This window comes from Podarcis gaigeae, assembly GCF_964106915.1.
Source record: "Podarcis gaigeae genome assembly, chromosome: 4".
Classification (NCBI taxonomy): domain Eukaryota; kingdom Metazoa; phylum Chordata; class Lepidosauria; order Squamata; family Lacertidae; genus Podarcis; species Podarcis gaigeae.
In genome coordinates this window covers 42,059,682-42,084,268 of record NC_139677.1, presented here as the reverse complement: position 1 = coordinate 42,084,268, position 24,587 = coordinate 42,059,682, and the positions used below count along the sequence as shown (strand labels likewise).

Genomic DNA, 24,587 nt, shown 5'->3' with positions numbered 1-24,587 from the left:
CCTTCCAGAGTTAGTGGTTAACTGGCTGGTCCATACCAGTGCTGTATCATTAATAAAAGACCACTCAATAGCCTGCTGCAAGAGATTACCAAGCGCTTTGAAGATAAAATTGTTAAGTTGCAGCTTGTGGTTTCAACATCAGTTGTTGCAGACGGAAGATGTGAACAGGAGACTTGTAGCAGTGAGAGGAGCTACATGCTGATAAAGTCTAGAAGTACCGTATTTTTCGCCCTATATGACGCACTTTTTCCCCTCCAAAAATGAAGGGGAAATGTATGTGCGTCTTATCGGGCGAATGCAGGCTCCTTGGCTTCAGCGATAGCAACGCGAAGCCTCCGAAGCCTGTGCTCCGGAGGCTTCGCATTGCTTCCGCTGAAGCCAGGAGAGTCTGCTCTTTGAGGCTGGCGGTGGGGAAAGCAGCGCTTCCCCCATTGCCAGCCCCAGAGGATGGGGGGCAGCAGGAAGGCAGGCGTCGCCTTCCCGCTACTCTCCATGCCTCCTGTGGGCTTTTGCGGCAGATGGGGGAATTCCCCCACCTCCCGCAAAAGCAGGCAAAAGCCGTGTGCTCTTTAAAGGGGCTCCGCGGCTTCTGCTGGCTTTTCTACGGGGGGGGGGTTCCCCCACCTCCTAGAAAAGCCCGCAGGAGCCGCGCACCCTTTAAAGAGCGCACCGCTCTTGGGGGCTTTTCCCCGAGGAGGGAGAAGGGACTGACTGGCCGTTTCAGTCCCTTCTCCCTCCTGGTCGAAAAGCCCGCAGGAGTCACGCTGGGCTCCTGTGGGCTTTTGCGGGAGGTGGGGGAATTCCGCCACCTCCCACAAAAGCAGGGAGAAGGTCTTGGAGTAGCGCACAGGCTGCGTGCAGCCTGTCCACTGCTCCCAGAACTGCGGGGGGGGGGGGAATCATATTTTTTTACTTGATTTCCCCCCCCCCCTGAAAACTAGGTGCATCCTATAGGGCGAAAAATACGGTAAGTGACTGACTCGATGGGTGCAGGGAATGGTTAATGTCTCATTGTGAAAGGGAGTCATTGAAAGAGGCAGTGGTGCAGCCCTGCTTGAAAAAGTCCTCCCAGGATCCAGAGGTCTAAGAAAACTACCACCTAGTCCCTGATATTTTCTTCTTGGGCAAGATGCTCTAGTGATACAGGTATGCCTTGAGGAAGCAGTTTATCTAGACCTGGCTCAATACGGTTCCAGGTTCATATTTAGCACTAAAGTAGCCTTGGTCCCCCTGATTGATGGCCTTTATTGGAAGACAGATGGAGTGGGAGTTGGTTCCCTGTAGTTTTTCCTTGACCTCTCAATGGTTTTTGACATGGTTGACCATGAGGTCCTTCTGGAATTACTCTGGAAGATGGTACTTGGAGGCACTGTACTGTGGCGGTTCTGCTCCTACCTGCAGTGCTATTTGTACTAAGAGACTGTTGCTCAGCTTCGTGGCTTTTGAGCTGTAAGGGTATTAGGTTCCATTCTGTCTTCTATGCTGCTCAACATCTATAGAAAATCACTCTGTGTTACCATCTGAGAATTTGGAGCACAGTGCACAGCTCTTATCTCTTCATTCCATCTGAATTAGGAGAAGCTGTGAAGGTGTCGGACCAGCATCTGGAAACCATGATGGGCTGGAAGAGGGATAATCAGTTGAAGCTGAATCTTGATATGATGGTGATACCGTGCCAGGGCATAGTTTGGGAGTACTCCTGGATTCCAGCTTGTCACTGGAGTCCTAAGAGGCTTCTGTGACTTTAAGTGCTTATGTCCATCTTAGGCTGGCTTGTAATTTGTGGACTGGGATAGCCAATGTTAGAAACTGAGATATGAAAGCTAGGAGCTAAGTGGAACCTTAATCTTAGGTTATGGGCGCAACCACAGAGTGTCTAGGTGCGCTTTTTTATAACAAGAATACAAAGCTGAAAGTGAATGAACAGCAGCTAAGATATTATGTTCATTTTTCACACGGTCCAGTCATCTCCCTGCCCACCCCCCTAATATTCTTAAGAGGGTCTCATCTCCAGTCTTCAGAGAGTAGCTGGAAGTGGGGCGGCAGAAAAAGGCCCTCCTTTCCTTCCACTCTGAAGTTTTAATCTGAAATCTTAGGCACAGTACTGCGCCTCAGAGCTCAGAAACTGTTGACGCTAATGAAGTTCCCTGTTGCAAAATGCACCTAGAACAATGGGAGTTTTGAACACTGAGTATAGCCTGGTCTCTGTTGTCCATACTCAGCTGATCTTCTCCCTGAAATACTATAATGTGCTATATGTGGGGCTACCCTTAAACATGGTCCAGATACTGCAGCTTGTGCAGAATGAGGCTACTATGTTCTTAAGTTGGACAACACGATGTGAATGTGTGTCACCAATCCTAAAAGTGCTGCTTTGGCTGCCAATGAGCTACTGGACCTGAGACAAGCTGTTAGTACTAGCATACAAAACCCTAAATGGCTTGGGGCCCAAGCACTTAAAATAGCATATTCACTATAAAATGATCTCATTGTTTTGTTAAGGAGGTTATAAACTTAAGCATAATAACACATAATTATCAGTAAAAAGACAATTAAAGAAAAGGTTAACAATTGGTAATTAACATTAACAAGTACAATGGTACCTCGGGTTAAGTACTTAATTCGTTCCGGAGGTCCGTTCTTAACCTGAAACTGTTCTTAACCTGAAGCACCACTTTAGCTAATGGGGCCTCCTGCTGCCGCCGCGCCGCCGGAGCACGATTTCTGTTCTCATCCTGAAGCAAAGTTCTTAAACCAAGGTACTATTTTTGGGTTAGCGGAGTCTGTGACCTGAAGTGTATGTAACCTGAAGCGTATGTAACTTGAGGTACCACTGTACAGAATAACTTGCCTCACCTTAATGCCAGTCATTAGAGTCACTGCCACTGAACTAGCAAGCTGCATCCATACACACATAGGTGCTGTATCAACCATCCTCATCCACTTGGGGGCCATCAGACCAAAGTCAGAGACCATTTTTATACTGAAATACCTAGATACAGAAGGGTAGATTTTACTTGGCTGATCGGGCCTTGAGGCAAATTTCCAGTACAAGAAGGTGCACGTGCTTGTTCGCCACACAGCCACTCAGCTGATTTCTCCACAGTCACGGTGACATTCACACCATCTTGTGTCAGACGCTCAGACGGCATGAAGCACTGTTTAATTGAATTTTTTCCTCACTGAAAACTGTCTCCAGTAAAGTCAGAATAAAAGCCACTTTCAAATGGGCTAGAAAAAGGGGGATTTCTTTACACCGTTCATGTGACTTATCCACATGCACCTGGAAGGAAAGTTTAAAACATGTTTTTTGTGGCAAGAAATAAGTCAGTTGAATACACGCTAAAATTAAATACATCTTAGGGTGTGGTTTCTAAAAGCTTGCTCTCTGAAGTCTGATAAGGATGGATAAAGTTGCCATCCTTTAACTGCCAAGAGTGGAAAAGGTCCAAATAACCCTTAGGGGCAAAAAGGGTGTGTGCTGCAGATAACTCTAAGAAGATATATAATTAAATTAGTGTATATCGTTTTGAGTTCAGTATGATTCTTTGGGCTGGCACATGCACGGCATTTTATCATTTTGCTTTGCTAAGAGGTTTTGCTGCTACATCTACACAATCATTAAAATAATTCAGTTACAGGTATGCAAATACCCAGTTGATCGTATCTAAAGCGTAATGTGAGATCCTATAGATATTGCTCTGAGGTAAAGTGCATTATATAAACCCTGGGGTAATGATGCATAAACACATAAACACATCAGAAATAATAGGAAAATGTATAAACAGTTTTGAATACAATGCTTGTAGAAAGTTATCTCCCCTGAAGATAACCTTGTGATAGTATATAACAATAATGGCAGTCACTTTAATTCGGACCCATTTGTAAAAGCAAATTTTCTGTCAGGCTCCAGCAGAGGGAGATATCAGAAATTTGCTTCCTCTTCATGCCTTTTTCCTTTTGAGTTGTGCCTTTTAGAATATAAGATTAGGGGAAGAGAGTACCTGTGTTTATTGTAGTATTTTTGCCTGAAGAGCAGATTAAAAATACTGCTGGTGAGGAAGTGCATGAGGATGCTCATCCATGTCCTGCTGAAGTGGCTGGCTGCATCTTTCGATTAATTAACTAGTTGTTACGTGTAACTAGTGTTTCATAAACAGCAAATGTAGGTCATCAGAGTGTGTTGAAGTGGAAAACATCAGATTATGTGTGTGTGTGTGTTCATTGTTCGTAGTAAGCCTGGAAAGAGCCAAGATTTAGGGTATCACAAAGTACGGCTCACATCCTAATTGGGATTGTTGAAACAGAAAAGTGGGTTGGAGTTGCTCCAGGCCCAGTTACCTCTGGCTGGAGATATATTCGTACAGAAGGAAGATGAGCACAGGAACACAAAGGAAGAAGTGGCACGTTGGAGGGGCTGGTGTTGCACAAGAGGATTGTAGGAAGTGAGCAGGAATATGAGAGTAGGCAATGGGTGCACCTAGTAAGGTTTCTAGATTGGTATACAGATGGTTAACTGGGAAATTATTGGGGGAAACGGATATGAGTTAAATTTGCTGGAGAATATATTGATAGGGAATTTTTCATTCGCCAGGAGAAATACAGTGGTACCTCTGGTTACGTACTTAATTCGTTCTGGAGGTCCGTTCTTAACCTGAAACTGTTCTTAACCTGAAGCACCACTTTAGCTAATGGGGCCTCCTGCTGCCACCGCGCCACCGGAGCACAATTTCTGTTCTCATCCTGAAGCAAAGTTTTTAACCCGAGGTACTATTTCTGGGTAAGCGGAGTCTGTAACCTGAAGCGTATGTAACCTGAAGTGTATGTAACCCGAGGTACCACTGTAGATATAAGTGGCATATTATAAAGCAGCATGAGATAGAATTCAAGTGAACCAATGTCGTCCTTATCCGATGAACCAAATATTTCATTGATTCCAATAAATGAATGGGCATGTATTAACTAAATATGGATGGAATGTGTCAGGTTTCAGAAACTTCAAAAGCTCATCTTTCAGTTCTTTTCCTTTTCCTTTGATAATGGAATCCACTTTTCACAATACTTCTTTTTAACTCAACTTTATGTATTGCTTACTCTCACATTACACTATACTACAGTAGAGGAAGTGATTGTAATCAACCCAAGTGAGATGTGTGAGGTGTCGGCTTTTGTATCACTTCTCCTCCTGTCATCACCCCAACCACACCCTGTGGAGCAAATTGTTCTTTTTAGCTCAAGTTGTTCTGCCCCATGCACAGCTACTATTCAGTTTAACAGCCTTACTGAAAGAAATATCCTGTGACAACTGTACCCATAATGTAATGATAGCTTAGAGAATAAAGCAGTTCACATTTGTTGACATGTTTTTATTGTCATAATTTTGTTCTCAAGCCTCAGAAAGAAACCAGTCTGTTACTTTAGGGTTTCGTCCTTTATGATTTTGTTTTGCTTTCATTCTAGAAATTGCAGTGCTCTTTCATATTCTTGTAGGGCATACTATTGGCTTCACCCTATTAGTTTGGCCATCACAGCCTCAAATTCTTCAAAACTGACTTCTCCATCATTATTTTTGTCCATCTCTTTGAATACGGCATCAATAGTAGAAGCCTGTGATTTTAATACAAAACAAGAAGGTCAAATCAATGGATGTCACCTTAGTGACAATAATTTTGCTATTTTCTCTCTACTTTGAGATTTGCTGTCTCTGTGAAGCAGTCCCTGGCTTATACTTACTCAAGTCACTGCGTGGTTCATTTTTAAAGTTTCTTAGCTTACCATTTGATATTTGGCTTTCCCAGTTGTTTAACAATGAGGCTCTATATAGATTGTAATCCTACACACACTCACTTAGACTAAGTCATACTCAGAGTAGAGCTGCTAAAATCGATGGACCTAAGTTAGCAATCTAATGGCTCTATTCTGAATATTACTTTTAAGATTCAGCCCATAATTTCCAATGTAAGAACTAAGTGCTTTAAGGATTGGAATGCCAGTTGTTAAATATTTTACTATAAATAAGATACTAAAACTGAAAATTAAAGCACTGGTGCTACAATTACAAGCAAATTTCTTAAACGTAATGGTCAGTTTTCCTCCGCCGTGGAGGACACCTACTGACATGCTGCTCATCTAAACTTCATCCCAACATTTATTGTGTCTCTGTTTCTGTGATGGGTTGCTTACAGTGTTAGTCCTGCTCAGAGTAGACCCATTGATAGCAATGAGCATGCCTAATGTCATTAATTTCAGTGGGTCTAGTCTGAGTATAACTTATGTGCCAATGAACCTCCAGCAAGCTATCTCAGGCATTGTGGAGTAAATATATATACATTAAATAAAACAATGTACAGTACATTATGGGACTATGAGTGCATGCCTCATTAGGAAAAAGGGCTTCATTCTTTAAATTCTGTGCTTCTGCAGTCTTGCTCTCTTCACCCCCAGTTAAATATTTGGCAAATATTACTTCTGTAATTGCTTTTGGACATTTCCACACACTTTCATATGCTGCCTCAATGAAACAATTATGGACTTGCCTTTGGTACATTTGGAAATTCCTTCTCAATTAATTCTTTCAGTTCACATTGGGATAGTTGATTAGGATCACCCCCTTTTGAAGCATACTTGGCAAAAACCTTTCTCAGTTCTTCAGTAGATGTCTTGGCCATTTTATAGAACTCCTGAAAAGGTAATGTTCCAATGTGCTCAAATTAGAAATAAAGAAAAGAACACACAAGTAGAATAAGCTAACAAAAAATCACCACAAAAGAGGATAGAAATATGCAAATCACTTGGTTATTATTTATATTTCACTCTTCTATGAAAAACTAAACAAAGTGACTTACAAATAAAAACAAAATCAAAAGATAACAAAAGCAGTCATAACAGACAATCAGGATTGTTTAAAAAACAGTGCAAATAACTTTGTTTAAAACTGTTATCTTCAACAGTTTTCTGTACATGTTGCAGCTTCTGTTTTTCAGTCTTCCACAATTGCAGCTACAGGGCAAATTCATATATTTAAACCCGTTACCTTATCCTGATCAAATTGCATGTCCATTGATGGCCCCACACATTTCTGTTTGCAATTTGTATGCAGCCTACTGACTGCCTGAACAGATTTATTGCAGCAGAAAATATATGGGTTTCCCCCCCACATTTATTCAAAAGTTACAATACAGCTTTGTCCACTGTCATAATATCACAGAATGATCACTTCATTCTTCAATCCCACATCTCTGTCATGTTGGCTCACTAAATACCCTCAGTAGGAACCCAACTACCAATCTGGTTTACTAGACATTTTCAATCAATATATCCCGTCCACAGACACGTCTGCAATGCTGTTGGCATTAAAATACCCAATTCTTCAGTGTTTTATGATGAAGACTACCTACAGCTGCACCAGTATGAAGCAAAAGCAATAGAGTAATGTATTTGAATTTACATGTTACATACTCAGGATGAATGCAAGGAGAAGCAACATTTTGAACATAGTTTTTATCTAGAACAGTATTAGAAAGATTGGGAAGCAGGTGATCAACACAGAAAACAGGCGAGCAGCAGATAAAATATGGCATGATATATGGCATGAAGAAATAAAAGTTAGAAAAATTGAATTTCCTGATATCCCGGCTTTCTGCCTGCCACTTTGTGGAGGCAAAAAAACCCCCACCTGGTGATACCCACTCACTCTACAATTTCAAATTACTCCCAATTAAGTGTGTTTTAGGAATACTAACTTGGAACTTCATCTTTTACAAAGTTCAGTTCCCTGATCCAGCAAGGGAATTGTAATGATCAGCTACAGATGGGCTATTCATTGTTGGTGGGGATGTGCAATCCTAATTCTATTGAACGGTTTAAGAAAGGTGCTTCCATAGCCACTGTCTCACATTGTTAATTCTAACAATAACATTCTTGTAGCATGATTATAATAGGATTTGAGCCATTGCATTTAAGCAACTGAACTCTGTGGAGGATTAGTGCTAGGGCATACTTCGTGGTTTTTCAATTCATGCCCCTCAGAAGGGGCCTTTGGGGGGTGAATATTGTGCACGCACCCCCCCCCCTTTATAGGGGGGTTGCTACAGGTTGAAAAAAATTACACAGCTTTTCATATGGCATTCCCACAATGCAATACTATATAGTAGAATTGCATGACAATACTTGCTGTTTTGTTAGCAATGGCATCTCTAAATAATAAGTTATACCATACTGCCAATAGTAAAGCAATTTAAATATGGATATCAAATGATTTCAGAACTAGTTGCAAGTGCCAGTTCTAAATTAATTTGTGCTGCAGGCTAAAAATGGGGCTTGCTTTTCAGACTGAAAAGATGAGTTTTAAATTGGATAAGAAGTTACAACTTGGTGTCATGCAGGGTAGTAGCCCAAGACTGAGTAAACTACAGCTTCCATGGCAATTATTTAAAACAAGCATAGATTGTCACATGAAATTCAGATCTTACTTACCTTGCTCTGCAAACCTAAAACCCCCTGAAATTGTCAAGGCAGCTTTAAAAGACGCAGCTTGAGACTGGCATTCTTATAGTCATCTGAGGCAGGAGTGTCAACCTGATTGTGAAATGTTTGTGTTGTTTGTTGCTATTAACAATAACAATTAATAGTTTAAGTTTGTTTGTACTTCTTTCCCATGTCTTTGTTTCAAAATTCCTAATTATATTTCTGCAAGAAAGAACTCCCTTTGACTAGGGTTGCCACCTTTGTTCTGGCAAAATACAGGACGGGGAGGGGCGGGGCGGTTAGGGCTGATTCTCCCCCCCCCCCAAAAAAATCTGGTGCTTCAGAGCAATCCATTGCAATCTACTGCAGCCTAACAGGATGGCCCCTGGAATTTGACACAGAAAATGCCTTTTCCCACATGGCCACCTCCCAAACCTCTGAGGACAGTGGACCTAGCAAGAGAGTCCCTCTGTACACCTGTAGATATTTCAGATATTTGTGACCCAAGTTGTTTAGGGCTTTAGTGTGAGCACAGTGAATTGGGCCTGGAAACAAACTGGGATCCAGTGCAACTCTTTAAAAAGGTGACAAGAGTTCTATATGGAATCTCAGCAAGTAATCTGGCAAATTGAAGTTTCTGGGTCGTCTGCCAGGGCAGCCCCATGTAGAATATTGTGGTCAAATCATTTCTGTGTATAGATTAGCATTAGTGAAGGGTTTGTTATCATTTTGGTGCTAAGCAGGTTTTTTCCAATAGGCTAACTTTTTTCCACTAGGCTAACTTTTCCACTAGACTAACTTTTCACTCTTTTAAGTTGTTGTGAGTTTTTATTCATGTGAGTTTTATCTACCATTATTTTAGAGTTGTCTATATTTTTACAGTTTTTAAGCTATCCTTGTCATGCTGGTGGGCCACTGAAGGACAGGAATACATTTCAGGGGGCAGGAAGGATATTGGCTACAGATGCTTTGAGCTTCCAAGCTAAGAAAAAAAAGTAGATTTTTCTTCTTATCAACATTATTCTTATCAGGTTATGTCTTTAGTGTTGTATCAGCCGCTTGCTGTTATGAAACATCTAATACTGTTTTCATGAGAGTGAATGGTGTTTTCTTTGTGTTGAATTGATCCTCAACCATATTTGACAGAAATTTCATTAGTTCATATATACCCTTTGTGTGTACATGGGAAGTGGAAGAGTAAAATCGCCATATGATGATACACTAAAATCTCGATTGGGCAAAAATCTTTTAGTCTCTTGCATTTTAAGTTTCAGTCTTAGCAAAATACTTAAATATGTTAATTTAAATTTAAATCAATGTAAATATTATTTGAAATCACTTGGTCAACTCACCTAACACAATGTTGCGGTCTTTTTTTTTTTTTTTTTTTTTTTAGTTTTATTCTCCCTTTCTGCTTAAGTTTAACTGGGTCAGGCCCACTTTTTTCTGGGAAAGGATTTCTAAAACGCAAAAGATCCATATAGTAAATACACAGGGCGCTACACCTTCATTAGAGCAAAGCACACCCATTATACTGTCAGTAGCTGTAACATAAAGAACAGAGCTAATGTTGAAACTCTTCCCTGACCCTCAACATCTCAGTTTCAGTGGTAGTATCATCTGTGGGTTGAACCTATTTTTATTGTATACAATGTTGCTGTACTAGAAACATGGGAAGATTTATGGGCATGCAAGGTGGTGACCCAAGTGCTTTGTATAGCATAGAAATAATGTAAACCAAAGTAAATATTTTTCTTCGTTAAGGTCATTGACATGCCTGAACACAATCCTGGAGACATGGGAGGAACAATGAGACTAGGGGAAAGGAAAACTATCTTTAATACAAAGGACTCTATCTTAAGTAAGTCTTAAGTTCTTTGGCAGATGTATTTGCTTCTGTGATATATATATATATATTTAAAAACCCATATCTGTATGTAAAAATAATACATATTCATATAATGTTTGCGGGCCTTAAGTGTAATAATGGTTTGATTCAGTACCTTTTCTTAATATTTAGTTATGATCATGGAAAAATAAGGGACCTAATGTGTATCATCCAAAAAAGTAGCAAGTAGCCATATTCCCTTTTCTTCAGAAGTCCTGCTTTTTAATATACGGCACAGTCTTTATGGTTTAATAAGACCAACTAATATTTGTTGACCTGTTCAGATTTCCAAAAAGTGTGCTTCCCTTGTAAAGCATAAATCAAACGCCCCCTGCTTTTTCGAAGTATCAAGCAGCTACACATGTCTCTTCATTATGTAGAGGAGGACAGGCGAAAAAAGAAAACCATAAGAAAACCATAAGAAAGCACAAAGCACCTCGTTTCCCCCCCTTTCCTTTCACGGCTGTAGTTGTTGTTGTTGTTGTTTAGTTGTGTCCGACTCTTCGTGACCCCATGGACCAGAGCATGCCAGGCACTCCTGTCTTCCACTGCCTCCTGCAGTTTGGTCAAACTCATGCTGGTAGCTTCGAGAACACTGTCCAACCATCTTGTCCTTTGTGCCCTCAATCATTCCCAACATCAGGATCTTTTCCAGGGAGTCTTCTCTTCTCATGAGGTGGCCAAAGTATTGGAGCCTCAGCTTCACGATCTGTCCTTCCAGTGAGCACTCAGGGCTGATTTCCTTAAGTATGGATAGGTTTGATCTTCTTGCAGTCCATGGGACTCTCAAGAGTCTCCTCCAGCACCATAATACTACGGCTGTAGTAGGGACCCTCAAATTCCAGAAAACAATTCAAATACCTTCAGAAAACCAGTCCCGGTTCTTTCGGTAGTTGATTGATTGCAGCCTATTTGCATATGAAGCTTCGGGAGTGCCTCTTGATTAACACCAATTATCCAGATTAAGGATGAACCTTCCGCAAAGTAACAGAGGCTAGTCCACGATGGGGGCACACTCCCAGATCGCTCCCGTTCTGCCGTCCAAGTTGGCAGACACGGGATTGCACGACACTGGGATGCAGTGGACTTCCCAGACCCCAGTGGAAAACACCAGGAGGATTTATGCCTCATGGCCTCCCTTTCCACTGCCTGAAATTCTTTGAAGCCCCTGGAAGGGCTATGGAGAACAACTTCTATTGAATTGTGGGCATGGCTGGAAACCTGTAGTTCACATTCTAAGTTGTGCACTAGCCAAGCACAGCCTGCCTACAATCTGGCCTTTATTAATGTTGCATATTTGTTCTGACTTTTCCACCCCAGGTTGAAAAAGAGTACATTCACATGAAAACTGGCTTTAAAAAAATTCCATCAGAATTGTGGTCGAATAAATATCAAACATAGGCTGTGTTGCATTTTTCAACATTCAAATTCCAAAAAATTAGGGGTGCTAAAAAGCTGTAACATGACTTAGGCATTCAGAGAGTATTTTGGTTACATTTATATATTTAGGTAAGTTTAATGTGTGTAAAAATGCATACAAATAATTTAAAATGATTGCCAAGCACTTGAAGTTGTATTATTATTATTATTATTATTATGCATTACCTGACACTTTCAGGTGGTAAAATTAAAATTCTTTGCTTTTATGGAAGCAGTTCATGTGCTCCTTCATCAACCATAGATTACAGTGGTGCCTCGCAAGACGAAATTAATCCGTTCCGCGAAGCAAGCCCATTGACAGCTTAGTGGATTAGCGCTATTAGCGGTTTAGCAGCTTTTAGCGATCAGCTGATAAGCGGCTTAGCGGCTTAGGAAAAGGGGGGGAAACGGGGGGAAAACCCGCAGGAACTCGCAAGACATTTTCGTCTTGCGAAGCAAGCCCATAGGGAAATTTGTTTTGCGAAGCGCCTCCAAAACGGAAAACCCTTTCGTCTAGCGGGTTTTTCGTCTTGCGAGGCGTTCGTATTGCGGGGCACCACTGTACCAAGCTAAACGTTATCCAATCACAAAATTAATAGCAGATTTGAATTTCTCACACCCAAAAACATATTTTAGGACCCCTCATTGAAGAAATTAGCAAAAATTAAGTCTTGCCTGCTAAAATAACACACTGTAACACACATGCCACTGAAGATAAGAACTTGTCAAATAACAAACCTATTAAGCTATTCATTTTCATGTAAGCTGTATAATTTCGCCTTTAGGCAGTATTGTTTTTGACAAGTAGTTCTAGAAGCATAATCATAATACTTTGAATTTATAATTAAAACACTGGTATTAATTAGGAAGACATTGTTAAGGAGGCATTTAACTCATAACGTGAGGAGTGTAATCCCTCAGCCCTCCCGGAAGAGGCACTTATAGTTTCTGTGAGAGATGGAAGCTTCAGATTCCTTTCCTGTTTGTAAATAACTGGATTGGGTGGGGGACTAACTTGGAAAAAAAGACAGAAATTGCATGACTGCGTGATCATTTGTTTAACAGATTGGTGGTTGTGGAGTCAGTGAAATGCCCCCCTGCTTTTGTTGACCTGGGGCATATGCTTGTTTTAGATATATCAGTTTTCTAGCTCCTTTATTCATGATCTTATTATTGTAAGGAAGCTTTGCTTCAAGGCAAAGGAATAGTTTTGGGTCACTGCAGTAAGAGTGCCTCATTCACTTTCTCCGAGACTGGCTGGCCATCTCCATGGGAGGTTTTGTGACGTCCTTATGACTTTCCTTTGTCGTGGCCCCTCATGTCATCCTATCTCCCTCTGTCCCAGGGACCCTGGATCTGTGAACTTCTGGAAAGTGAGGTTGACCCCTGAACTCTCATGCCATTTCACTTTTTAAAATAGTAGTAGTTGTAGTGGGTAATACTTTAAGATGGATGGGCAAGCTTAGTGTCAGAGCATCTTCCTTATTTGCTGAAGGTCCCAGGTTCTGGGGAGCCACTGCTAGTCACTGTTGACGGTGCTGAGCTAGATGAACCAATGGTCTGACTCTGTATAAGGCAGCTTCCTATGTTCCTGGGCATTCTTTCTGCTGAATTTCACAAGCATCCAAGATAGCTGCAAAGAAACTATATTCCAGTTTAGGCTTTGCCACAAAAAGGGAAGTAGAGAAAATAATATGAGCTGCAGAACAAGGGACATGACATAGAATTTGACACGAGGTCTCTTGAAGCTGCACTTCTAATCCCCGTCTGACATGTCTTAGATACATGCTTCATCATCTTCAAAAAGATGTATTTTTGAAGTATTTCTCTTTTATTCCAGTCCTCCTTCCCCAATTTCTTAAACTCTACATATAACCCCAATCTGCTTTTTGTCCTTGTTTGTTGTGTATATTATAAGATGCAGGAAGTGTCTAGGGGAGATAGGGAGCCCTAAAGTTTGTTTTAAAATTCTAATGATCTTCCTTGCTTATCTTTTAGATATGTTCAACATTGTCCTGCCACATTACATGGCTAGACTGCATCTATTTGAATATCTGTGTTCTTTTATACGTAATTGATTGGAAAAATATTAGATTATACACAAAAATGTTATTTTTACTTGTAACAGTAAAGCAGAAGTAACCCTTTAAATGTATTTGTAGGGAAACTTTATGGTGACGAAGTTTTTGTGGAAGAACGGCACAGGCATCGCTATGAGGCAAGTAACTGCTAACATAATTTTTGCTGTCTATCAGCCATGCTCAATTTGGAGTCAAGGCAACGCCACCTGTCCATTCCATCAGGTTTTCACAGTAAGGCCATGAGAACTATTACCTAAGCCTGTATAATACAGACAAATGTAGGCTTTAAAGGGGTGTGGTGGAAGTGTATTTTATCAGCATTTCTCTTCTCTGGAATGGAAAGTCTTCATAGAATCTGCATAATAAGTCTAAACAATAAGGTCTTATGGACTACTGCTTGAGGTGAGGCACCACATACCCATTCAACAAGGAAAGTCCCAAACCTTACTGCAAATAAACCCAGTGCAAGGTGGTGTTTCCTTCTGTGTGCTGTTCCTTAAATATGGAGGAGGGGATAAAATCCTTCACATAGGGGTACAATCCCAAAAGAAGCTAAAGAAACACTTGTCAGGCACAGTGAGTCTTTATGAAGCAGAGTCCACTGGAAACAGAGTTGCAGAAAAGAGTCCAGGGTCATTCAGGCCCTGAGTTTATCACATCAGTATTGATACTCAGAGCCACCTGAAATTAGGGGTTTGAAGGTTTGAGAAGAGGCACCCAGATAGGCACTCTAAAAACTTAAGCAGAACGTCTACCAGCAAAACTAATGAAAATGCACAAAGGAAACTCGGAGAAAGGGAATCATGGAGGATGGAGGGGAGACTCAGGTGGGAATCAGGAGATTCCGGACACTCAGTTCAGAGATACATTTTATAAAGTGCCTCTTCAAAAGGACACATGAAAACTCAGGACTCTCCATAACCAATCAACAGCATTGCTTCGAAAAGATGAGGAACTGAGGAAGATTAAGCAACACGGTTTCAGGAGGTCCCATGCTATTATACGGAGAGTAGCTGCCACTGATCTAGTGCCTACCAGAGGTATTGAACTGTAACCACCATCATTCCAGACTGTTAGCCATGCTGTCTGAATCTGATGGAAGTTGGAGAGAGGATGGCAGAGGGTGTGGACACTGCCTCCAAACTGGATGGCAGTTTGGAGAAGGATGGCAGAGGGGGTGGACACTGCCTTGTCTCTTTTAATAGGGTTAGGTGGGACATTTTCAAGTGTACTTTGACTCAGCTTGCTAGATATTTTCCAGACTAGCTAACATTTGCAGACAAAAACAAGCCTTTGAGGCAAGCTGCTTCTGAGAGGACGCATAGAACAATAGCAGAATACTGCTCTCTGGCAACAAAGGACTTAAATACAGTTTTTTTCTGATTCTGTTTGTTTTGTTACTAGGCTACACAATAGTATACAGGCAAAGACAGCTTTCTTTCTTTCTATCCATTGTACTTCTTGACATTGAGTGTTTTCTCTCTCTTCCAGAAAGGATAAATGAGTATTTCCTTTAAAACTGATTCCCATATTTTGTACTACCTGCAAATTGCAACATTTGCTGATTGCTGTTTTGAAATCCATTGTCTCAGTTTAAGGTGCTGTGATTGAACCAGGATTTGGTAATCATCAGTGCCTTTCAGGATTTCTTCCATTCCTGTTCAGCTGGATATCCAAATGGAGCAAATGCTATTCAGGAAATCCTGTATGAAGTTTCACCATTCCAAACCTGGTTTCAAATGGTGGTTTGGAGACAGCTTTTGGCCATAGCTTTCCTGATGTGGACGTCAGGCCAAGCCATGTTTGAGCAAAGGGGTATCTATACACAAGGGGAAGAAGGGGGAGTGCAAGTGTGTGTGGCACACACAAATACCAAACCATGGTTTGGACATTATGTCTGAAACAGTCTTATCATGTTATTGTTAGTCCTGAAAGCTTTCTTTCATTAGAACCATCCAAAAAGGTATGTTTCAGCAAGAGAGAGATTGTTGTAGCACAGTAACCATCTATATGCATTGCCAATACTGATTCATATGTGGATGCACATCTCCACCAGTATTGCAATTTTCATCTTAAAAGTATGTTTATCTTCTCTCTTTTGCTTTGCTCTTTCAAAGGTGAACCCTGAGTTGACTCACTTCTTTGAAGATAAAGGTTTGAGATTTGTTGGCCATGATACTGAAGGGAAAAGGATGGAGGTCATTGAGTTGAATGGTAAGGGCTTTGGTTTTTAGCTGCGGCATTCTCATATATAGGAAATGGAGGGTTCACTGTACAGAACCACACCTAACAGATACACACTGGAGAGGACTTTTATCTGCAGTTCTCATTCGGTCTTCTGTTGAAAAGAAGGAAAGCAGATTTCAGTTATTCCAGGAAGCCACATTTGTGAAGAGGGAATTACACTGTTTTGAGCTATAACTACTCTATTTTCAAGTAGCAGCTGGTCAAATGGTAGGATGCATGAACCTGTAGAAAGAAAGTATGCTTCTTAGTTAAAAAACCAACAACAAAAAACAGCCAGGCAGGCTAATTTTGGAGGATATGTTCCACAGTCTGTTTTGCTCTAAGGGACAATGGGCTGGAAAGAGGTACAGAAGATGCCTTGCCTTGGTGGTTTTATATAGCCCAGACACATCAGCAGACACCCAAAAAAATGGCTGATTGCTTTCTTATGGCACATTTTGTGGAGACACAATCATTGTTTTAGCAACTACTCAGCTTTAAATGTTCCTGCAGATGTTTCAAGTCTAAATTGTTCTTAAGGAAAATGTTCTTAAGGATAGACCACTCACAAAATGTCCTGCTTATTTATTTGAAATGTCTATATATTCGTTTTTTCAAACAAAACTCCAAAGTGACTAATCACCAGTATGCATATAGATTGACTTACAGCCATTTAGTCATGGCTATTTACACTTTAAAGGTGTTGCTGCCCAATAAGGTATGTTTACAACATATTTTTATTTACTGCTAACCACAAAGTTTGAAATCACTGTTTTAAAGCAGACAGTGTAAAAGTCTTGAATTCCAGGCACTGACATTTGTCAATACTTCACATTTAGGAATATACATATCCTTTGTCACAAATGTATGATACTGATATTAAAAACTGAATTATTGCAGAGATACTAGCTGTCTGTAAAAACAAAAATGTAAACTTACCTGATTATGAAAGCCTGAAGCCTATGATGATTAAATTTGGCTCCAGGATGTGACAGAAAGAATTATTTCTATAGTCTCATGCTGATATGGCACAAAACGTAGGTTGTCCTTTTGGGGGTATTTCAAAACCTCTAAGAAAAAACTGTCTAAGTGCATTTGTTTTATTTCTGCTATATTGTTTCTGATATACATACTGAAAATAGTTCTGCACAGATCTTGATAAAATATGACAGTGTTGTTAAACACTGCTGCTATGAAAGAAATAACATAAGCAATGCTATATATATATATTTTTCCTTTGTCACATTCATATCAAATCATATCATCACATACAACTTTGCTCATACCGAGCATCGACTCCCCCCCCACTCCCTGACTTTCTTAAGCAATCACAATCCTCTTCGCATTTCTAGATCACCCTATTTACCTTCTTACTATACTTTTAAAAAAATTCTTTAGTATTTGTAAATCAGTTTCAAAAATTATCATTACAAAATACTTTAAATCAAACCTGCAAATGTTCTCCAATTTTTTCAGTATTCTTTCATATATTGTATAAATTTACTCCAGTCCTTTTCAAACAGTTCGTCATGCTGGTTTCAGATTCTCCCTGTCAGTTTTGCCAGTTCTGCGTGTTCAATCATTTTTATCTGCCATTCTTCCAAAGTAGGAAGTTCCTGCTGCTTCCATTTCTGGGCTAAAAGTGTCCTTGCAGCCGTGGTAGCATACATAAACATATTTAAGTCTACTTTTTAATTTCTTCTCCCACAATAGAAAAGCCTCCGGTTTTTTAATAAAAGTATATTTAAATATCTTTTTCAATTCATTGTATATCATATCCCAGTAGGCTTTACTACACATCCACCACATATGGAAGAAATTCCCTTCCTTCTACTTGCATTTCCAACATGCTTTATCTTGAGTTCTATACATTTTAGCAAGTTTAGTTGGCATCAAATACCATCATCTTCATTAAATTTTCCTTAAAGCAAGCAATGCAATCCTTAATGGTTTTCCAGAATCTGTTTTGGGTGGCAAGGCAAAGTATGCAAGTTTTGATATGCTTGTGGGGTGGGGTGGAGTGTTTATTCTACCGACTGAAGCGTCTTTCCCTTATGGCAAGTGTTTTTCAACTGAGAGGCCTGTGTTGAAAGCAAAAAGTAGCTAATTGCAAAAAAAGGGGCTGAAGGTTTCACTTCCACTATTGTTACCTCTCCAGCCTCACAGCACTGATGAGCATTTCAGAGGAGGAAGATAATTGGGTGGAAGGAAGAACTAAATGGAATATGGTGGTGGGAGGGTGTGGCTGGCTGAACAGAAACATAGATCCCACTGCAACATTTTGTTGCATATCCCACTTATACTTGCCTATATTGCAGTAAGATTTATAACAAGATAATTTCTGTGATGTTCTTTGAACCGTAAAGCTATCTAAAATTTACAGACATTAGCATTTATATTTTAAATGCCAACTACAGTGGCACCTCAGGTTAAGTACTTAATTCGTTCCGGAGGTCTGTACTTAACCTTAAATTGTTCTTAACCTGAAGCACCACTTTAGCTAATGGGGCCTGCTGCTGCTGCCATGCCGCCGGAGCACGATTTCTGTTCTCATCCTGAAGCAAAGTTCTTAACCTGAAGCACTATTTCTGGGTTAGTGGTGTCTGTAACCTGAAGTGTATGTAACCTGAAGCGTATATAACCCAAGGTACCACTGTAATATAAGTAATTGTAATTTAAATGGTTTGTAATATTATTAGTGTTATATGTTTGCCTTTTAACTTTTTTTTTTTTACTTTTCTCTGTGATTTATCTGTAGATCACCCGTATTTCATTGGTGTCCAGTTCCACCCAGAGTTTTCCTCAAGGCCTATGAAGCCATCGCCTGCCTACCTTGGGCTTTTGCTTGCTGCAACAGGGTCTCTCAGTGCCTACTTGCAACGCGGATGTAAATTGTCTCCTAGGTAACTTTGGTTTTTTTTGTTTCGTGTGATGGATACTTCATAAAAAGCCTTCATGATTGATGTGCAATTCCAGAAAAGCAAAGTTACTTTTGAAGTGTTTATTATTAGTTATTATGTGTACTAGAAAAGTTCTGAATAATGATTAGTTTTAAGACGTCATTTGATGAGTTGATATATTGCTTTTTCTATGAGAGCCAAATAAACGTAGAGGTTGAGAAACCCACCCCTTAATCCCAGGCAATTAATTAAGTCATGATTGTCTGCAGGGAACAAAAGCTGATTATCTTAAAAGATTTCTGGATTTCTAACTTACCTTTTTTATTTATGGAAGTTTTGCAGGAAACAATTACTTGGATTCAAAGATCTCACTAAATAAGTAAAATATACTTCCCTGGAGATTGGGAGACGGGGTGTTACTGACCAAACACAGAGGAAGAGGGACCCTCTAGAGCAGACCTTTCCAAACTTTTCCTGTTGGTCACACACTTTTTAAACATGCATCATTTTGCGACACAGTAATTCAGTTTTACTAGCAAACCAGGGGTTAAACTAACCCCTTTCCAGTCCTGGGAGGAGCGCGATGTGTGTTCATACAACACACCTACAGACTGCAGCCAACACACTAATGTATTGCGACACACAGTTTGAATAGCTCTGCCCTGGAGTGAGGGTTTAGGGCTGCAGACAGTTGAAGGAGAAGATTGGCAACACCGCCACCCCTTATGAGAGCAAGTACCTTTTTTCATACAAAATCCTTAAGATTATTAAGATTATTTATAATTTACACCCTTAACTGAAATAATAACAATTTGTAACAACTTATAATCACATTCGGGATGCTGGTGGCGCTGCCACAGAGCCTAGGACTTGCCGATCAGAAGGTCGGTAGTTCGAATCCCCGCGACGGGGTAAGCTCCCGTTTCTCAGTCCCTGCTCCTGCCAACCTAGCAGTTCGAAAGCATGTCAAAGTGCAAGTAGATAAATAGCTACTGCTCTGGCGGGAAGGTAAACGGCATTTCCGTGCGCTGCTCTGGTTCTCCAAAAGTGGCCTAGTCATGCTAGCCACATAGCCCTGAAGCTGTACGCCGGCTCCCTCGGCCAATAAAGCGAAACCCCAGAGTCGGTAACGACTGGACCTAATGGTCAGGGGTCCCTTTTTATAATTATGTTCAGTCTAGAGCCATATCTAAACAATACTGTGTTTTGTATTATTAATTTGTAACAGCGATTGTAAATTGTAACAGACTTCCAAAATGCCGTGCTTTTTATTTCCATACAGAAATTGGTTGCTTTCAGCTGATAATGTTATATCTGTACCGAGATATAAAAGAAGAGAAATGGCTTTTGTATAATAAGAGATAAAATATATGTTCTTGAATTAATTTTTGAAATTACATATTAACCATGCTATTAACTTCTAAGTAAGTGTGTTTAGGATTGCAGCCTAAAATACCTCGACATGCTTTTTCACGTGCTAAAATTACGTGCCCCACCCCCTTCTCCTCCCTTTCCAAAGCAGGAAGAGACAAACCAAAGTATTGGCTCAGTATTGTGTACAGAATGGTTCTTATGGCTTGTTTCTCTCTGGGCACACTGCAAGAAGAAGCCAAGACCAAATGTTTTGTTCTTCTCATGGTTTGTTTTCTCCCAGGTTTGGAAAGGGTGTGCAACCGTAGTTTAACTTGGTATGATGTGTGAACCAGGTCATCGTATTTTAATATCTTTTTAATTTTTCGTGCAATATGCAAAACTGTTTCATAATACCATGTTCTATTCCATGCTTCCTTGGGTACATTCAGAAGAAAGTAAGTACCGCAGCAGTAAGTACAAGACCTGTGTCTCTGACCATGTTCAAACAAAAAAATTCCTTCCAGTAGCACCTTAAAGACCAACTAAGTCAGTTCTTGGTATGAGCTTTCGTGTGCATGCACACTTCTTCAGATACACTGAAACAGAAGTTTCCAGACCCTTCTATATAGTGAGAAGTTGGGGAGGGGTATGACCATGTTGTTACTGGTGCTTTAAAATCAGTGACTAGCAAAACAGCCCTCATTACAACAGATGCTAGTACCAATCGCTCCTCTCTAATGGAGTCCCCATCAGCAGGCACTCTGCTTCCCAGGGTCAATTGAATCCCTGAGAACAGTGCTATGTTCCCCAACCTCCCAAAAGAACTGCATGGCTGCTATTCTTGTCTTGAATATCATAAAGAATTCTGCTGCTTTCAAGGACACCTTTCAGCTGAGACTTAAACCTTCTCCTATCCTTGACATGGGATGCTGGTGGCGCTGTGGGTTAAACCACAGAGCCTAGGACTTGCTGATCAGAAGATTGGCGGTTCAAATCCCAACGAGGGGGTGAGCTCCTGTTGCTCGGTCCCTGCTCCTGCCAACCTAGCAGTTCAAAAGCACATCAAAGTGCAAGTAGATAAATAGGTATCGCTCCGGCGGGAAGGTAAATGGCATTTCTGTGCGCTGCTCTGGTTCGCCAGAAGCAGCTTAGTCATGCTGGCCACACGACCCAGAAGCTGTACGCAGGCTCCCTCAGCCAATAAAGCGAGATGAGCGCCGCAACCCCAGAGTCGTTTTACAAACTATGTAGCAAATGAAACCTGAAAGAGACTTTAGCCTACTTCCCTTCAAAAAAATATTAAATATGAAATCATTTTTCTAATTTGGAACTCTTGGCTAAAATAAGGGTGGATTCAGATGACCACACTGTTTATGGGTGTTGCATGTTGATTGTGACTGATACACAATTGCTGAACCATGTCATGTATTTATCACCCGGTGACTCATCACAAAATAGATTTCTCATCTGCTTAGTGCAGCTAAGATGCTATCAGCAGGAAGAAAGCTCTCATATGTTGAGATTACTACTTTGTTAATCATCCCGAGGGAATGAGCAGCCAAAGTTAAATAGTTTTTAAGGTTTACTGATTTCCATAAGGAAGAGCATTTAATATGTGTTTAATTCTTCCACTGAAACTAATGGGATTTGAAAATGCTTTATATTGATTGCTATTGTACTAATAGAGATTAAGAGTTGAAGGGGAAGAAATACGATTCTTATTCATTCTCAGGACAGCCATGGGCAGAATTCCTGCATTGCAGGGAGTTGTACTAGATGACCATCGGGGTCCCTTCATAGTGTACAATACTATGATTCTATTATTCATTCATTCATTTCTGTTCAGTGACAGCTATGGTGACCTTAGTGACGACAGTTTTCCAGAAAAAGAATATCCCGAATCAGAAAGAGGCTGAACATTATTCAGAAGAGGAAGAGCATGGAAGAAACAGGTAAACTAGATTCATAGTGGGAGATTCTCCCCCCCTCCAAAAAAACCCACACCAAATACCAGCTTTAGAGTTGACAACATTTTCTTCCCATTTGCTTCAAGGTCAAATGGTTCAGTTATTTATTTATGGGCTTGCTTATAGAGATATTAATTGCTCATGTAGAAAAGGTGGCTGCATATTAGTAATTCTTTTTCATGTTTCTCTTTCTTTCTTTTTTTCTTTCTTTCTTTCTTTCTTTCCAATATAAAAAAAAGAAGTGGAAGAAAAGGCATAATTGAAAAGATCATTCCAAGCAGGGGGAAACCTATTACATTTTAAAACCATCAGAGAAGACTAACATCACACAGCTGCTTTCCATATATCTTGTGAAGATCCCCCTGTGTTCCAGACAATGCTTCTGCTGACCCAGAGAAAAAAATCAATTCCATTTAAGCATTATAGCTCTTTTAAAATTGCATAAAGGACTGTCTCACTCTGTCTCATGTTTTCAGGTAAATGTTAGCTTTGTGCTAATTTTTGATGACTGGAAGGTATGGGAATATTTTGAATACATTTCTAAACCATTTGAAATTTCAGAATCTCTTAATAGCATTGCTTATCAAATTAAAAAATGAAACTGTCCAATATACATAAATATGGTCAGTACAGATTTGTTTTACATCTGTTTCCTTCATATTGTTATTCGATTGACAGATGCCCCTGTGGCATTATAACCCTGTCTAATTTCTTAAGTGATGCTGATTTATTTCTATATAGAAATAAAATCTTGGTCTCCACCATTGTACACGATGATTGTCCTTCGACAGAAGTAATGTAGAAAGTATTTGCTGCACAGTACCAATCTAATAAATAATAGAGCAGAAGCTTTTGATGCTACAGATACATAAAATCTGACTACATTAATGAAAAATAATTGGGTTCATCATACATTTAACATAACAGATTGGGGAGTAATAGTTAGAGACAAGCCCATATCTTAGTTTCTATATCTGTGGCATACACATGTTAGGGAGTTGGTTGTGAACATGGATTTAATCCTAATTCCTTGTTTTGGTCTCCCAGCAGAGACTAGTTTGTGCCATGTGATCTCATCTGTTTGGGGATGCTCTAATTTGTGGAATATTCAAACAGCTACTAGGGACACGGGGACAGAGATATGTTTCTCTTTGGGCCCCAGAGAGGTTCGGAGACTGGTAACTTCCAGATAGATTTGTTTTAGTTAGAACCCTTTTCAGTATGTCTGCTGCAGTAGAGTAGCAGTGTCACTATTGCAGCAGCAAAGGATTGCTTTTTGCACTGCTGCTTTTGAGAGCCCTTTTGAGGTGAGTGGAGATATGTCCAGACACGAGCTAGCTTGATGGTATGCCTATTATTATTATTCTTAGAGGAAGAAAGGGAATAAGAAGCTGTGTGTTTTAATATCCTATGTCACTATGGGAAAGTGCCCTGTTATTCAAGTGCTGTATGTTTTTAAAGCGATTTCCCCTCCAAATAAAATTCTATACTTTAAGATGATATTTTACTAACTGCATTAGAAAAGCATTCGTTTCCTAATGTTCAGGCCAGCGTAACATGTGAAGAGAAAACTGCGAAAAGTAACTTTGTTCCTGTATTTTTTTAATGCATAGATAAATGCTTTGGAAAATTTTATGAGAGTTGATGCTGCTAGATGACTGAGTCTCAGTTATCATACATTGATCGTTGCCATCTAAAGCATGTTAGATTTTCTTAAAGATTTCCTGTAAATTTAAATTGAATTTTGAAATATATTTAAATGTTAAATGAAGATATGTCTGTTATTTTATATTGCATTCGGTCAATCAAGCATGAAACTCTTAATTTCAGGGTTGTGGGTTTGAGCCCAAGTCCTTCATGGCAGGGATTGGGTTAGCTTAGCCTCATGGTCCCTTCCAACTTTACAATTCTGTTATTCTATTGGCCTAGTGAATTTGGCTAAAAGTTTCATGGATTTTAAAAAGAAAGTATAGCTCACATTTCTGTTCATGCCCTCTTTCCTTCTGCTGGCTAGATTATGGCAAATAGCATTTTCTGACGATTCAGCTGTGGGCTACAAAATAAGCAGGGTTAGGGTGCACACTCTTGTAATGTTTTTATAATTCACACTTCATACATGAGGACTAAAAACTGACTATATAAGAAAATGTAGGGGCCTAAACATACAGATGGCATCCAGGTTTATATTTTGTTTTTATCTAACCCAGATGAATGGGACACGGGTGGTGCTGTGGGTTAAACCACAGAGCATAGGGCTTGCCGATCAGAAGGTCGGCGGTTTGAATCC

At 40.0% G+C, this 24,587-nt stretch overlaps 2 protein-coding genes and 1 long non-coding RNA gene across 11 annotated transcripts in view; 2 read left to right on the top strand and 1 right to left on the bottom strand.

Annotated features, from left to right (window-relative positions):
- Positions 1 to 24,071, top strand: part of CTPS2 (CTP synthase 2) — a 65,613-nt gene extending 41,542 nt beyond the window's left edge. For 5 of the 9 annotated variants that reach the window (XM_083734383.1, XM_083734376.1, XM_083734379.1 and 2 more), the window contains 6 exons: positions 10,231 to 10,327; positions 13,936 to 13,991; positions 15,972 to 16,068; positions 18,839 to 18,983; positions 22,180 to 22,285; positions 22,540 to 24,071. In XM_083734383.1, coding sequence (XP_083590509.1) covers positions 10,231 to 10,327; positions 13,936 to 13,991; positions 15,972 to 16,068; positions 18,839 to 18,983; positions 22,180 to 22,249 — 465 coding nt within the window. In that variant the 3' untranslated portion in view covers positions 22,250 to 22,285; positions 22,540 to 24,071. Of the gene's footprint in view, positions 1 to 10,230; positions 10,328 to 13,935; positions 13,992 to 15,971; positions 16,069 to 18,838; positions 18,984 to 22,179; positions 22,302 to 22,527 lie in introns of all 9 variants that reach the window. The other 4 variants (XM_083734378.1, XM_083734382.1, XR_014563104.1 and 1 more) reach the window with 3 other exon arrangements.
- On the bottom strand, positions 5,054 to 8,723 carry S100G (S100 calcium binding protein G). Its single transcript, XM_083734651.1, has 3 exons — positions 8,476 to 8,723; positions 6,537 to 6,680; positions 5,054 to 5,607 (listed from the first exon to the last, which is right to left on the bottom strand). The coding sequence occupies exons 2-3, from the start codon at positions 6,666 to 6,668 to the stop codon at positions 5,506 to 5,508; spliced, it is 234 nt and encodes a 77-aa protein (XP_083590777.1). The 5' UTR covers positions 6,669 to 6,680; positions 8,476 to 8,723; the 3' UTR covers positions 5,054 to 5,505.
- Positions 18,994 to 21,388, top strand: LOC310842533. The gene is made up of 3 exons (XR_014563158.1): positions 18,994 to 19,825; positions 20,164 to 20,820; positions 20,978 to 21,388. It is a non-coding gene; the product is annotated as an uncharacterized lncRNA (long non-coding RNA).
- Positions 24,072 to 24,587: the final 516 nt, after the last annotated feature.

Coding starts and splice junctions, on each gene's coding strand:
- S100G (XM_083734651.1), bottom strand. CDS start 6,668: ATGGCCAAGACATCTACTGAAGAACTGAGAAAGGTTTTTGCCAAGTAT. Junction 5,608..6,536: donor AATTTCCAAATGTACCAAAG/GCAAGTCCATAA, acceptor TTAAAATCACAG/GCTTCTACTATTGATGCCGT.